General features: G+C 40.0%; 1 protein-coding gene across 2 annotated transcripts in view; it reads right to left on the bottom strand.

Moving 5' to 3' along the window:
• The window catches only part of FGD6 (FYVE, RhoGEF and PH domain containing 6), a 73,327-nt gene that overhangs the window by 49,250 nt on the left and 8,793 nt on the right, over positions 1–15,284 (bottom strand). For both annotated transcript variants that reach the window (XM_071423264.1, XM_071423263.1), the window contains exon 2: positions 11,982–14,400. In XM_071423264.1, coding sequence (XP_071279365.1) covers positions 11,982–14,400 — 2,419 coding nt within the window. The remainder of the gene's footprint in view (positions 1–11,981; positions 14,401–15,284) is intronic.

Raw genomic sequence — 15,284 nt, 5'->3', positions numbered from 1 at the left:
TAAGACCTAAAAGCACACTGGATCTCTGTGAAGGCAATAGCTGATAACATTGTCATTTTTTCACAGCCCCTCATACTCCCAATAGCTGTAAGCATGCCTCACCAACTGATTCCCTCCATGAACTCTAGTTGTTCACTTCTGGGAAAATGCAATGGTAAAAGACCTAAAGAAACAAAATGTTCTATAGAATCTTTTCTGTTTGATATTATCTAAATTCAGAATCTCTTTCAAGGAAGGACTGTAAATATAGAACTCGAATTAATATCCCAAAACAATTTAGGAAGCAATTCCCTGATTTGGGTGCTCAAACAACAGAAGATGCTCCTGGAAAGTCAAAGCAAAAGTGAAATTAATGCTTGGTTAATAACCCATTTGTTTTGTTTAGTGAATTTCTTCTGCTTTTATTTAATGCTTCTTTTTAAAGACAGTCCAGCGTCTTTATTATTTAATTACTGCAAGTTTTTGGAAAAAGAAAACCAGTTCTAGAAAGCAAGCATACTTGGCAAAGCACTAAGATAATAAAGGATGCCAACCAAGATCATGTGTGGGCTCCTATGGAAGGTTTAAGAAAATACATAAAGAGATTAGTGATCAGCAAGATTAGTAAAGGCATCAATTACAGCACTTTTTGGATTAGTTACATTTTGCTGCAATACCTCCCATCCACAAGCAGCCTGAAGAAGTCAACACCAGCAAACCAGTCTAGAAAGCACAAAGATGAATTTCATATCACTCTAGATGCACCTGGAGCTTAATTGGAGCTTAATATTCACCCCTCATTTGAACTTCAGATTCCCTGAACAACAGTAGTTGTTTACCATTAGAGCTAAAAATAACCCATCCCTTATTTTTGTCATGTCCCCCTGCTTTTCATTTCTCCTTCAGGCACACTGGACCATGAAGCAGCAGATGAAGATGAAATGCAACCCAGGCCAGGAGGATTACTTCTACAGCACCAGTCACCTCTCTGGTTAATGACAGACTCACAGATGAAAAAAGCTGAAGCTGAGATCCCATCTCTCTTCTCCAGGGGTAGTGGACAGTGTGAGAAAGGCTGGTGGATGCTGCTGTGTCTCGCAGTGCTGATGGGGCTGCCAGCCCTGGAGACTGCTTGCCTTATTGCAGCCAAGTGGCTTGGGCTTCAGCTTCTCTGCCAAAAATGGTGCTTTTTCAAGCAAGAGAGCAAGATAGCAAGGTGCCCTCTCAAATATGATTTTACACAACAGCACTAAAGTTACGCCATTTGTTCTTCTGCAGTAAGAAGCCAATGATACTAATTTATTATTATTATTACGACTAATAACAAGAAAAAAGGCAACCAGATATGAATTTTTATTGGTGTGATCCCAAGGAACATGACATGATTTTTATCTTCTTTTTCTTTATATCTTTTAAGACTAACTAAACAGATCATGCCTGTGAGATTCATTAGTTCCTTCTGTGAATGATCCTGCCACACTTGGCATGGCAAGGAATAAAACAGACCTCTACAGTGGTCTTTAAAATAAAAAAAGCACAAAACAAGGGGCAAACAAACCATACCAATGAATCCATGACTATTTGCATTGCTTAGCACTGTTGTGCTATATTCTCTACAAGCTGGTTAGGGAATTTTAAGGATTCAATTACAAATATAAACACTCCTCAAGAATCACAGCTAGAAAACAGAAACTACTAGCAGCCAGCTGAGCAACTACAACTGAAAAGAGTTTGTGCACTCCAGGTTCCTTTTTCAAATTTCAATTTAAAGACTTCAAGAATTGAAACTGAATTATTTTAAACAACTTCATAAGTATTGTGTATTGTATGCACTCATTAGTGTTCACTTTTTTTACAGAAAGCCAGGATCTTGATGACAGAAATACACTATCAAAAGAAAAGCTCAATACAATCTACTTGAAATGCATTTTCATTCAGTTTGAAAGCTGTCTGCTGCCTCCTGGGCAATGGGCTGGCTGCTGAGAGAGGCCACGTGGAAATGCCAGGAGTTTGCTCTTGCCAGGACAAACACCAAGAACTACCCTCTCTGTCCCAGTCCTTACCTCTGGCACTCACTGATTACACCTGGGACTTCTGGGCAAGGAGGATATCACAAACACTGTGAGAGCTGCCATGACATTTGGGCTGTTAGATCATGCCACTGGCAGCTCCTTCTATACTTGGCTGAGCATGTTGCAAACTTCTGCACCTGACTTGCTTGAACCAAGTTATCCCAGTGTTTGCAGCCAGCAGCATTTGGTTTAGCATTTGTTACCCTCAGGTCAATGCAGCACATACTACTTTCCTCAATGAGATGAAAGAAAAATACAGCTGACTCACATTCTGAGCAAAAACACCACAAAAAACAAACCAAAAAACAACAATAACAAATAGCATCAAAAAACAACTCAAAACAAAAACCCTGCATTTGTCACATGTGCTTCACATTACAAAAACAGGTACAAAATTTATTAAATAATTCATTTTGTCAGTAACCCTACTTCAGGCACACTATGATCAATAGAGTCATGCCCATATTTCCATGGCACAATTTTAAAAAGCACAGTTTAAAAAAAGGTGCAAACAGATCTCAAATTATCACCTTATTTAGCTGCGATTTGCAAACGTGAGCTCCTGAGGCCAGAGGCACCCAAGAATGGCTCACCACAGGCAGCCTCTCACCGAAGTCATCTTCAGTGAGACGTTTGTTGACAATTCCTCAGTTCCCTGGAAAGTTCAACATAAACACACATGCATGCTTCAGATGTTTCTACACTCACCACAGCAAAGCCACATTAGAAAAGAAAAGGATAGGAAAGACAGAGGTCTCGCTTTAAAAGTCTGCAAAAAAACTGGTGCCCACAGTGGGCCAGCTCAGCTCCTGAACAGCCAGGCACAGCTGACATCAGGACAAGCAGGACAGACACTCAGATTGACAAATAATCATGAATACTAACCAAGATCACAAGTGGGTTTCTATGGAATGTTTAAGAAAATATATAATGAGATAACTGATCAGCAAGATTAGTAAAGGCATCAATTACTGCACCTTTTGGATGAGTTACATTTTGCTGAATACCTTCCCTCCACAACCAGCTTGAAGAAGTCAACACCAGCACAATTCCTTTCACAAGCCAGTCTAGAAAGCATAAAGATGAATCTCATATCACTCTAGATGCACCTGGAGCCTAACCTGTCATAAATTCAGAACTGTCACCTGAACTTCAGACCTTCTGAACAACAGTGACTGTCTACCATTAGAGCTAAAAAATCCCCTCCCTCACTGTCATCTCCATGTCCCTCTGCTTTTCCATTCTGCTTTGGGCATATTGGACCATGAAGCAAAAAATGAGAGTGAAATGCAGCCTAGGCCAGGAGTCTTCCTTATCTTACCCAGCCCAGCAAAGCTGCCCAAAGCAGATGATGCCAATGCAGCAGAATATGATCCAGGAGGGTACAATGGGACAGTATGGAGCACTAGTACTGTAAGGTGAAATACTGTGGCAAAACCTAGGGATTTAAACCCTTGGCTGGAAGCATGTAAGGGGAAAGGGATCCCTGCACTGGTGCTTCCATCACCGCCAAATGCTGTGAGGGATTACCTGTCTCCCAGGGTAGGTGAAGAGAATTTACAGTCATGAGCATACTTTGCAGCATGACTTTAGAAAGAACAGTTTAAAAAAGGTGTGAACAGCTCTCAAATTATCTCCTTGCAGAGATTTACAGTAGAATTTAAATCTTTTTGCCTTCCCCTATCATTAATTCTTGTTCCATAGGAAGAGCTGCAATGCTCATGGGAAAGATCTTCGGAAGAAGCTCCTGGCAAAAGCAATATAAAAAAGGACCAGAAAAATATGGCACTCGTTCACAATCAGGACCTCTTATTCTAACTTCCCTCAACTCACAAAACAGACCCTTGTGGGATGAAGTAGATTGGGAAAGGACAGCAGGATCAGAATAAAAACAACACTTCATTTTCCAGTCACATAAAAAGGAAAAACCACAAGAGAACTCTAGCACACACTAAACAGACTTCTGGTAAACTAGAATGTAATTGCGACAAAAGAAGTCAAAACAAATGTATCAAATAGGAAAGGGAAAACTCAAACCAAGTGAGAACAAAACTTCCTATTAGTACCCATTTCAAATAAAATTGATCTTACCCTGCCAGAGCTACAGTGACATTTCAATGCATAGCTACTTCTGCTCACTGTAATCACAGTTAATGCAAGGCCCTACCCAATATCTTCTCTATTGACTCAGCATTAGTTTTATGATTTTTGCATGACTATTCCTGAATCAGGGCTCCAAAATCTCTCTTCAAACAGCTGCTCACTCAATTTAAAAATAATGCACATCCTATTGCACTTGGGTTTTTTTACATACCAGATATTGAGAAGATGACAAAAGCTGAGTAACAGATTACTCAAGAGGCAGTGACCTAGATCTGAAATAAAAATGGAGTGGCTTAGTTCCTAAACACACAACTCTGCATGCACAGGAGCTGATGCAGCTTCCTGGACAATATGTCAGAAAAGACAGGGTGAAATAGTTTGGTCAAGAGTAACACAGACTGAGAGTAAAGAATAACTGAGCTGCTTGCAAGATTATTTATTAGACTTGTGCTATGTCTTCCTCTAATCTTTTGCACAAATTAGAAGAATGGGATTTAGACAGTCTTTATAAACTTTTCGTCTTCTCTAAAAAGATGGAGTGCTGTACAGAACAGCCCACCTCCACAAACACCACTGGGAAAAAAGAAACAAAAAACCCAAGTGAACTTTCATCAGTTGAAATCACTGAGCCATAAGGCTCAGGTTGTAGCTTTCAAAATGGTAGATTTGGTAAAAACTACCTTTATTTATTTATATGCATCTTAAAGATTTCTTTAGTCTTCTTCTGCTTGAGTAGAACAGTTTTTCATAATCACAAAGGTATTTCAAAGAAAAATTAAAACTTGCATAAAGTTTATGTTTCTAAATGAAGCTTACTGGATTCTAGCATTTAAAATAAAACCAAGCATTTCTTTACCTAAATTTTATTTAGTGCATTGAAACAACATAGCTGCACAGTTTTGTAAATATATTCATTAAAACATCTTTAACTAGGTCAAATATAAATGCTGGGTAAATGTGGCAAATTAATATCACTGTTGGCATTTAAATAAAAAGCTAAGTTCATATTTTGATCACTTTCTTTGCACATTTATTTTGTGCCACCTAAAAATCATACTGTTTTACAGATACTACTACATTAGAATGCAGTTGGAATATCACTGTGCCACAGAGCTCCACAAGCACATTTCCTGAGCTGATGCTGAAAATAACCCACAGGAAAAGGCTGCTGTTGAACATATAAATGGGTCTTTCATCAATTCTCATATCCCATTAGACTCTCCACTCTGCATCTGATGTATTCTCTAGAGCTACATTTTGCTAATTTATATCACGGTTGGCAAAAGGAGACAGAGCGCACACGGTGGAGGCGGGGGAGAAAGGCCACCATCGGTGACAAATATGCAGCGTTAACTGAGCTTCCTCTGCCTTCAAGAAAAGGAAATACATATGAAGAATGCCAAAATTAGGAAAAACACAGACATGGAAGAAAAGAGGAAAGAAAAAGATAAAGCACTGCAGATTAATTTCCGAAAGTGCGTGACGCTAGAGTTCCTGTTAGCCAGGACCAGGGGGTAGGAAGGAGCCTAAGGGACACAGGAGCTTTCTGCTTCCTTCGGCTCCCCCATGGCACACTGAGGCACCCCCCAGCTGAGGCCAAGAGCCAGGCACTGAGCTGAGGCCAGCGGCACCGGAAGGACAAGGGCATCCTTCTATTGTACCGGGGCAGCAACGGCAACACAAGTTTGGACATTTTTGCTATCTGAGATGAGCATTTCTTCAGTGGGAAACAAAGGATAGCACAGCTTACCCTCAAAATGGCTCTTTCAATGCCATTTATAATATGGATTGCATGTGCATCAAGGTTAATATGTAATGTGATGTAATTTTCTAGACTGCACAAGACTGACCGAAATAGCCACCAAATCTTTTGGAGAGCAGATGAGGATTCACCCAGCAGCTGGGCAGTGCTCACAGCACCGCCTGCCTCATCACCACTGACACCATCTTACTGCCTCTGGTAAAATAAAAAGGTAACATTGATTGAAACCACACCTGTTTTTATGTAGCACTTTTAATACCACCTGATCACTTACAAGACTTTTGCTATGGCACCTCCAACTCTGTCAGTTTTCCTGGCTGTGTCAGCCTTCTGTACCCACCTCTTTCTTTTACCAAAATCAAGAGGGAGCCCTTGAAAAGAGGGATTAAACAAATATCAAAGACAAAAATTCTTTTTCACTACCATCTTGGGATCTTCACAATTATTTCGATGTCATAAGACATTTAAAATCTTTTCCTGACTGAACTGTACACCAGAATAACAGTACTGGAAAAATGCAGTTCTCCAACTTCTTTCTCTCTCTCATTGAAGATGGAGACAATCAGACCTCAGAATCTCTCCCACTGTCAAAACAGATTAAATCAGCACATCTCAAAAACATATTTGCATGAGGATGTGTCAAGATTCTAATAAAATTTCTATTTAGTCTGATATTTTAAAAATCTTAAAAAGAGGAAGAGGCAAGAGAGGAAAGTATCAACATAGTTCTACCAGTTTGCTTTAGAAGATTTGAGTATTTTTCCAGTTTGCCTATTTTCTTCTTACAGTATATACATTTTATTTCAGGTTGTTTAGCAGACTACACTGTAAAGCTGTATAACTGAAAGACACTCCAATGCTAAGGAAAACTTCTCTTACTGGAAAAGCACACCATGGAGACACTGACTCACATAAAGTCTCTTGGAAAGAAAGAAAAGAAAACCCAAACCAGTCCATATGCTCTCCTGTGCAACTAACTGCGAGCCTTCCATGTAGCTACCCTTGTGGTACAAAATAATGAACTTGACACTACAAAAGAGAGGAATTCCAGACCCAAGGATCTCAGCACTTGCACTCTCCCCTAAGTCCTGATGTGAAACATCAATATTCCCAAGTAACTGCACTACTACCACTTCTCAGAAACATTTCCATGCCTCCCTGATGTGACTCTGATTACACATGCCTACCAATTACAGAATTTGTTTCTTCATGGTCTGTAAGAGCACAAAGTGACAAGTCAGCAAAACGGCTTATTCCTTTCATGTGATAGGCAAGGATTGCTTTGTCTGTTCCCACCTCGGGGGCTGGGACCGCCCCAGAGGCCGCAGCTCTGAGCCCTCTGACTCACTCCCCACTGACAAACCCCCAGAGCTGGCAGAGGCATCCCTGCTGCACCGCGACTGAGAAAAGCAGGGAGAGGAAAAGAAAGGCAGGCTCAAGGAAGCACAACACAAAAAGAAAGCCAGTGACAACACGTGGCCAAGGATAATGAAGCCTGAAAGGAAAGCTAAATAGCCTATTAGCAAAGCTATTTCATTAAAACCTGATGGGCAATTGCAGGGAAAGAATTTTATGTACAACCAAGGATGGCAGAAGCCAGCTAGACACATGGGGGAGATTGGAAGACAAGGCAAAACTGCAGAGCTGATGCAGAAGGAGGAACTGACCTTCTTCAGATCAGAAAATAATCTTTGAGAAACTGATGAAATATAAAAAATATATATCTCTACATATTTGGCCTCTATTTATCAGGAAGCTATATCTTTCCAAAAAAATTCAATAAAAATAAGACATGGATATAACACATCCAATATCTAAAATGTATTTTGTGCATTCAAATCTCAGCATAAGCGTTTGAACTTGCGATATTTTAAATGCTATTTAGATCTTGCAGTCTTTTATTAATTCAGTGTTTCTGAATGGGAATTTTGCAATTGTAAAAAAAACCCAAAAACCACACAAAAAACTCCCACAAAACATACAAAAAACCCCCACCACAACTTCAAAGAGGAATATGTATCAAAGCAAAGTGCTTAACCACACAGATTTCAATACGAAATTCAATATTCCACAAAGGTTTTCATGAACACTTAATTGACCTCTGGGGACTTAGTCCCCAAAGCAGAATTTAGTACAGAAAATTAAACTTATATTTTGCATTGACATGCTCATTGCTAGAAAACCAATGGATTATTCTAAGTCAGCAGGTGTGGGTAAAATACAAAGTAATATTTGATTAAACCAACGTTGAAATCATAAAGGACTGTTGTTACATGGTACTCCACCCTCTCCAGGCCTTTCCAAAGAAAAATCCTAGCTGGAAACACAATGTCACAGTCATAAATAAAATAGCAATCATGTACATTTGTAACATCTTCAAGGAACACTGTCAAAAGTAGCCAGTAAATACAGTATGCTATTCCCAGAAGGCTGAAGGAGTAGACTCACTCGACCTAAAATACAACTGCCTTGCATAGGAAAATGTCATACCAAAAGGAAGACCACAAACAAAACCCAAAACAAACAAACCAACCAAAAACCCAAACATACAAAAAAAACCTACAAAACCCAGCAATCCCAGGGAGCCGCATTTCCTGTTATCTGACTGGATAATGATATTTAATACTTCTTTTACACTTAACAGAACATTTCTATCTCACAGCATCTAGTCTTCTCTCACTTTGTTTATAGAGTACTCATAAAAGCCCATTCATCTAAATTATCCATTTTAAATTGGCAGTTAAACAGGTAGGCTAGACAAAAATAAATAATCCTTCAACACCATTTTGAAAGACTTCTTTTTTGTATAGTGGAAACAAAACATAGACTTTCTGCTCCCAAGCTATTGACATTATTTACTTTATTGAGAATATTCCCCTGAACTACTTAACAAAAGCCTAATCCATTCTGACTCTCAGCAGCAGCACCTGTTCCACCTCAGTGGTTCATACACCAGATCAGGACCCTGACTCTATTCCTTTCAACACCAAGCCTTCTCTTTTCAGTAGAAAGGAGGTTGACATCAAATATCTCAGAAATTAAATCCTGACAACTGCTACCTACCATTAATTACCCAGGCCTGCCACTTGCATGTAATTCCCTGTGGGAAGGCTCAAGTAAACAATACATAGCTGAATTAAACGTGACATATGAAGTTCAGATAAAAGCGTCAAAAGCTATTACCATTCTCCATTAAAGCACACTGGTTTCACCAGATGGGATTGTAAGGAAATTCCTCTGTAACCACCAAAGCATTCAGTACATTATCAAAATTTTATTTCTTCCTTCAGAAAGAAATGAAGCATGAGCTGAAGACACCTGAACTCTTCTGGTGAAGATTGGCATTCAGACTTAATATACTGAATGCGCTATTGTGACTAGAAGTGTGGGCTACTGGTCTGAATTTCTCAGAAGAACAATCTCATTTGTACATTGGTTTTAATCATAAGATAATTTGCTTTGAGATCCCCATTAGCAGTGCATTACAGGAATTTGTGTGCCACAATCTATGAAAAAGAGCTGAGTGCATGTTCTGACAAGCTGGGGAAAGCGCAAGAGGCAATTATTTCAGTAACAACAGCAGCACTGTTTCTCCAACTGGTTTTATAATACAGCCTGGCCCAGGAAATGATAAAAAGCTCTTACAGAACTATGCAGAAAGGGTAAGACAACATTGATAAGGAAGCTTCAAAGGATTTGAGATAACACTTGATGGGAAAAGTGGAGAAGCTGCCTGCCTGGCCTGTCTGGGCGAGGACCCTTCCACCTTGCAAGGCAGAGCCAAAACGAATATTCATCCCTGCTGTCTCAGCAGCACTGTTCCAGGTCAGGAGACTACTGTACTGTTATGAGCCCTTTTTTTTTTTTTCCCTAGGGATTTCTTTATTCTCTGAAATCTGTTGAAGTAACTACATGCATTACTTGTTTCCTAAGGCAGTTTCCAACTATTTCCTTTGATTTAAAATAAACACATTAATGGCTCAGGTTCTTGTTTTCTATGGGTGCTTTTTAAAGAAAAACAACACAAACCCAGCAAAGGACATCCAATTTAGGGAGCAGCTTCAGGTGCAGGTGTGTCAGAGAGACCACTTAAACCCTTATATCACCACTGGTACTGGGGAAGGTTTGTGCGGAGAGGAAATAACAATAAATCTCACACATTTAGCCAAACAAGAAAACTACAGAATTTCACTTCAGGAGCAACTGCAATCTCACATCTACTATGCTTCATACAGCAAAACTATCCTCTTCCTAAAGCTGACAGATATTCACCTATATTCAAAACAAAACAACAGAACCCAAAATGAGTCACATAAACACATGAAACGCATCCTTATGCAAGTTTGCCCTCATCCTTCTTAGGTACACCAAATTGATGAAATACCAAGAGAGCGTGGTCAAAACCCCTGAAAGATGCTCAAAGATTAGTCTTAAACAAAAAGCATACACTCTGTCAGGAACTTAAAGTATACCACAGACAAAACTAAGAAACATCCTGCTATAAACTATAAATATACTCAACAACCACTTGAATAAATGTACCAGTACCTAGCCCATAACTAGAAATCCTATTTTCCATTATAAGATTTCACCCTTCCCAATAAACAGACCCATGCTGATAATATTAGCTACAAAACAATTAACATAGGATGCCCCTTAAAATATTTGTCTCTTCCTAGATAAGAGAACACAGATTCTTTGGAGCATGTGTTTACTATACACACATCCAAAATGAAATAAAGCTTAGTAACTCTCAGTGAAAAAAGAAGTTAAATATGTTCTCAATAGTGTGAAGAAGTTTGCTGGGGACTTTGAAATATACAGGCTGCATATTTGATTCAAATCCTTATTGCTGGTTTGAGATAGATCTTTAGGATCTGTAAGAGAAACTGATCAGCTGAATTTAAGAAATTGTATGATACCATATTGGGACAAAGTGATGTCTTTACATGTTAGCACAGTGACAGACACACTAAGTGATGCTGTTTAGGGAGAGCACATGAGTCTGGCCATTCCCTGTGGCCCATTTCTCCTCCCAGCATCCATCACATCAATACAAATATTAAAAGATCTATTCCTGCCTATTCCATTTAGCAGCTGTTTTGGATGTAGAATCACAGAATCATTAAGGCTGGAAAACACCTCAAAGATCATTCAGTCCAACTGTTAAACCAGCACTGCCAAGTTCATCACTAAACCGTGTCCCCAAGTGCCACAAACAGACATTTCTTGAACACTTCCAGGGACAGTGATTTCACCACTTCCCTTGGTAGCCTATTCTAATGCCTGACTGCCCACCCTTTCAGTGAATAAATTTTTCCTAATATCAAATCTAAACCTCCCTGGGGCAAATGGAGGTAGTTTCCTCATATCTATGAACCTGTCCAATCCCTTTTTGAATCTGCTGACACTATCTGTCTCCACTACCTCCTGAGCTAAAGAAACACAGCAGCAACCTGCAGAGTTACCAAACCCCATCATGCTAATATTCTATGAGTCACACAGAAACTGTGCACCACTATCACCTTTGTTGGGAGCACAGACAGATTCAGAAGACTCACTGTATTTAGAGAGAGGCAGTAGCTTCTGTTATACCCAAAAAAGCTTTCCAGACTTGATAAAGAATTTGCATAACTAAAAGCTTGTCTGCTCTTCCCAGCTCTATCAACAGATCTAAAAATATATTCATTCCCCCTACAAACCTAGCAACTATGCACTCTTTGGATGGTTATTGCAGTTCACTGTGAGACTGGTACAATTCATTCCTCCCCATTGAAGTATTCTTGAATACAAATACATGACTGTATCTGATTTGCTTCAATAAAACTAGGAAAAGTTTCCCAAATTTTGAGGAATATATGAGGAATAACTAGCTTACTTTTCCTTTTGACTCACTGCCAAGTGCAAGGAGTTTTCAAAATAACAAAAGCCTACAGAAAGATATACAGAAACAACTGCTGACATTTAATTGAAGAGGTACAGCCTCTCAAGTTATCATTTAAACATATTTACAACCAACAGAGTTACAATGCAGCTGTTTAAGTTCCCTTTTCTCTTTATTTTACCTGTCCAGTCTCCAACGCCGGCTTGTAGCTTCACAAGGCTCCTCAACTTCATAGAAGTCAGTGCTCTGGTCTTCCATGCTGCTGGAGTTCTGCCATTCCGAGCAGAGATTTCTCCTAGCACCCATAGCAAAAGGCAAGTTCTCATACTCGGGTATTTCCTCATAGTGACGCACATTCTCGTACTCTGGATCACAAGTGCTGGTTACAGAATTCAAAGGCATTTGGGACAAATTCTCTCCCAAAAGTCCATGTCTTTCTAAAGACTCCAGCCTTTGGTTATTTCGCATCTCAGGCTGACTTCTGTTTCTCTGCCTTTTCTTCTGTAATGCCGGACTACTTATTTCTACGGAATGTGCCTTGGCAGATTTAGCTTTCCTTTCACTGCCTACAGACCCTACATGACTGCTGTTATTTCCATACCCATTCCCATTGGAAAGGTTGGCAATAGCACTCTCCACTGACTGGCTGCCTTTAGACAGAAATTTTTGGAAGTCACTTTTCTTTAAGCAAACCGACAATTTCATGTTCAGAAGCTTTTTCAAACTATTTTTCTTGTGATGGTCTTTGCAGGGCTTGTCTGTCCTGTCCATGTCCACAGCAGAGAGAGACTTGGCCCTAGGCTTTGTCACAACAGTCAGGTGGCTGAAACTGGCGGCAGTTTTTAATGATTCAGAATTTCCTGAAAAGGGAAGAATAGGATGAGGTAACTTCCAGATGGGTTTTTCAGAAGAACGTTTGGGTATGTCACAAGATGAAAGTGCATCCTGCTCCTTGGCTCGTGGATGTGCAAAGTGAGATCCTTCTAAAAGGCTGCTTGATTTGTCTTCACTGGAGGTGTAAGAACTTTTGTCCACAAGCTCTGCTGACGCAGCTTTTTTCAGCAGGCCAGCAGCTGGAAGGCCATGTCTCTGTGGCTTCTTAGGAATAACTTTTGGGGAACTCTCATCCTTTATTTTAAGTTCTTTATTTTCCAAGTTTTGTGGAGAAACATGGAGGCTCTTGGCAGCAGGTGAGTACTGACTGCTTGCCAATTTGACCTGCTTTGGCAAACTCATGGACAGGGTATTACACCTGACAAAGTCAGTCCTTTTCTCCACAGCATCTGGCATACTGGTGTCATCTGTTATCTCATCCACAAAGTTATGGTCTGCATTTAAAGAAGATTCAACGTGTCTCCCCAAATCAGGACTTCCGTGTGGAAACTGAGGCAAAAGATTTTGTGAAGCTGACTCTTTCACAGCAGGCTCCTTTACCTGAGACACTTTTTCTGCATTGCTTTGAGTTACCTCACATTTTTCAGGATGAAACACTTCTGCATTATTATTATAACAAACACTTTGACCAAGGACATTAATTCTTGCTGGCTTTTTCAAGCTTTGGTCCACAACACCATGAGAATCTTTCTCTGAATTAGATGGTTCCTTTGTTCCTTCTCCTGTGCTGTCTATGCCATCCTGACGGACTAGACAGGCAGCACGTGGCTTTCTTGGCTTAGGGACAGGAAGCACTTTGGAGCTCAGGACTGAAGATGTTTCAAGGGAGGCTTTATCAGCATCTGCTTTCATCCCTACTTCACCTGAAAACATCCTATTGCTACTTAAATTTTCAATCTCTAGAGTTTCCTTGTCCAATGAGGAAGAACAACTGTGATTATTTTCAATCAAACTAGGACAAACTTCAGACATCTGAAACTCATCAGCAATAATCTTACCATCAGCGTTTTGTTGCTTCCCTTTAACTACCTCAGAAGATGACGAAGATTGTACAAGTTCCATAAACTCTATTTTAACATCATTCCTGGAACTGCTGCCATTCCCTTTGTCAAATTTGTCTGCATACCTGTGTCTCACAGGACTGCTGTTAGGAAACACACCATGAGTTAGGACATCCTTAAGTTTCTCTTCCAAAATGCTGGCTTTCAAAACCACCTGACTTCTACTTGCCAATTTTTCATTGTGACTATCCCCCAGAGACAGTGCATTTCTTTCACCAAGCTTGATGTTTTCTAAGGTGTCAAAGTGTTCGAGAATGATCTGAGCTTTACAGGTGTTCTCTCCATTTCCAAGTTTATGAAGACATTCAAATTTGCAAGGTGACACAGGTAGAATATATGCTGTGTTTCCAGTACTCCCTTCTGAGGTTTCATTTTTATAGTTCAAATGGTCTAGAGTTTGAGAAGGATCTTCCCTGTGCTCCTCAAAGCTTTTTGTGCTTTTTCGTGTAGACGATGGAGGTTTAACTTCAGGGATGGAGGAGCTCTTGAGAACCTTTGGTTTCGGTGCAATTGCTGGCTTGGTTTTCCTTGCTGCTTGTATCCCACCAGAAAGTACAATATCAGGCTTCGGTGCGACAGGTGGAGGCGCTGCCTTGTGTCCTAGGACAAATTTTGGTTTGGGGGCCACTGGTGGCTTCTTAATTTCTAGGAAGGATGGAAAACAAAGACTTTAGTCACCACTGCCCACAGAACAACTTTACCTGCAATGCGGTAGCATTAAAAGTTTTGTAACATTTCTGATCCGAAAGAACTCAATGTGTGTATGGATACATTTTTCTCTTAAAAGCATGCCTTCCTTCCCTAATACCACTTCTAGTTGCCTTTCTTTGTTTAAATAGGCACATCAAGAAGTGGTAGGGAAGTTTTCAAAGTCTTTTCATAAACAAACAGTTTAACATAATATTAGTACATGTACTCCCTCACATGCTAAAGTCTGATGCCAAGAAAAGCAGAGCAGATTTGCCTGGTTCTGCAGTTTTAACTGCAATGCCCTTTTAAAACGTTGCAAGTATGTTAAGTGCCACACATATAATAAACCACAAAGACAATGGGACAGCCAGAATTGTGACTAGGGCAGTTCAGTCCCTTCCTCCACCACCTTGAGAAATGTGTAACCCAAAATTCCTCGTTCCCTTTCTATCCTCTTCAAACAATACTGAGATGAATTACTGTACCAGCTGCAAAACTGGCATATCACTACCAACAGCTCAGTTAGTCTGTGGTATGAAGTTAGTGCAGTAATTTGTAGCAAGGCAGTACCTTTCTGTGCTTGTACAAAATTACCCTTCCCAACTTGTCTGACCTAGAAACAGTCACAACTATTAGGAATTACGACCCACTTGGCACAACAAGATGACTAATCCTAGGGCGAGTGTACAGCACTCAGGAAAAGGAGCTCATGAGGAACTTTGAGATTGTAGAGTTTTGAACCTGTTGTTTGAGTAGCTTTGGGGTTTTTTGTTTGTTTAGAAAACATCAAGCTTGGTGAAAGAAATGCACTGTCTCTGGGGGATAGTCACAATGAAAAA

Source organism: Agelaius tricolor, unplaced genomic scaffold, assembly GCF_023055355.1.
Source record: "Agelaius tricolor isolate 1412-34295 unplaced genomic scaffold, bAgeTri1.0.p SCAF_3, whole genome shotgun sequence".
Taxonomy (NCBI): Eukaryota; Metazoa; Chordata; class Aves; order Passeriformes; family Icteridae; genus Agelaius; species Agelaius tricolor.
This window is presented reverse-complemented; position numbering and strand designations above follow the sequence as displayed.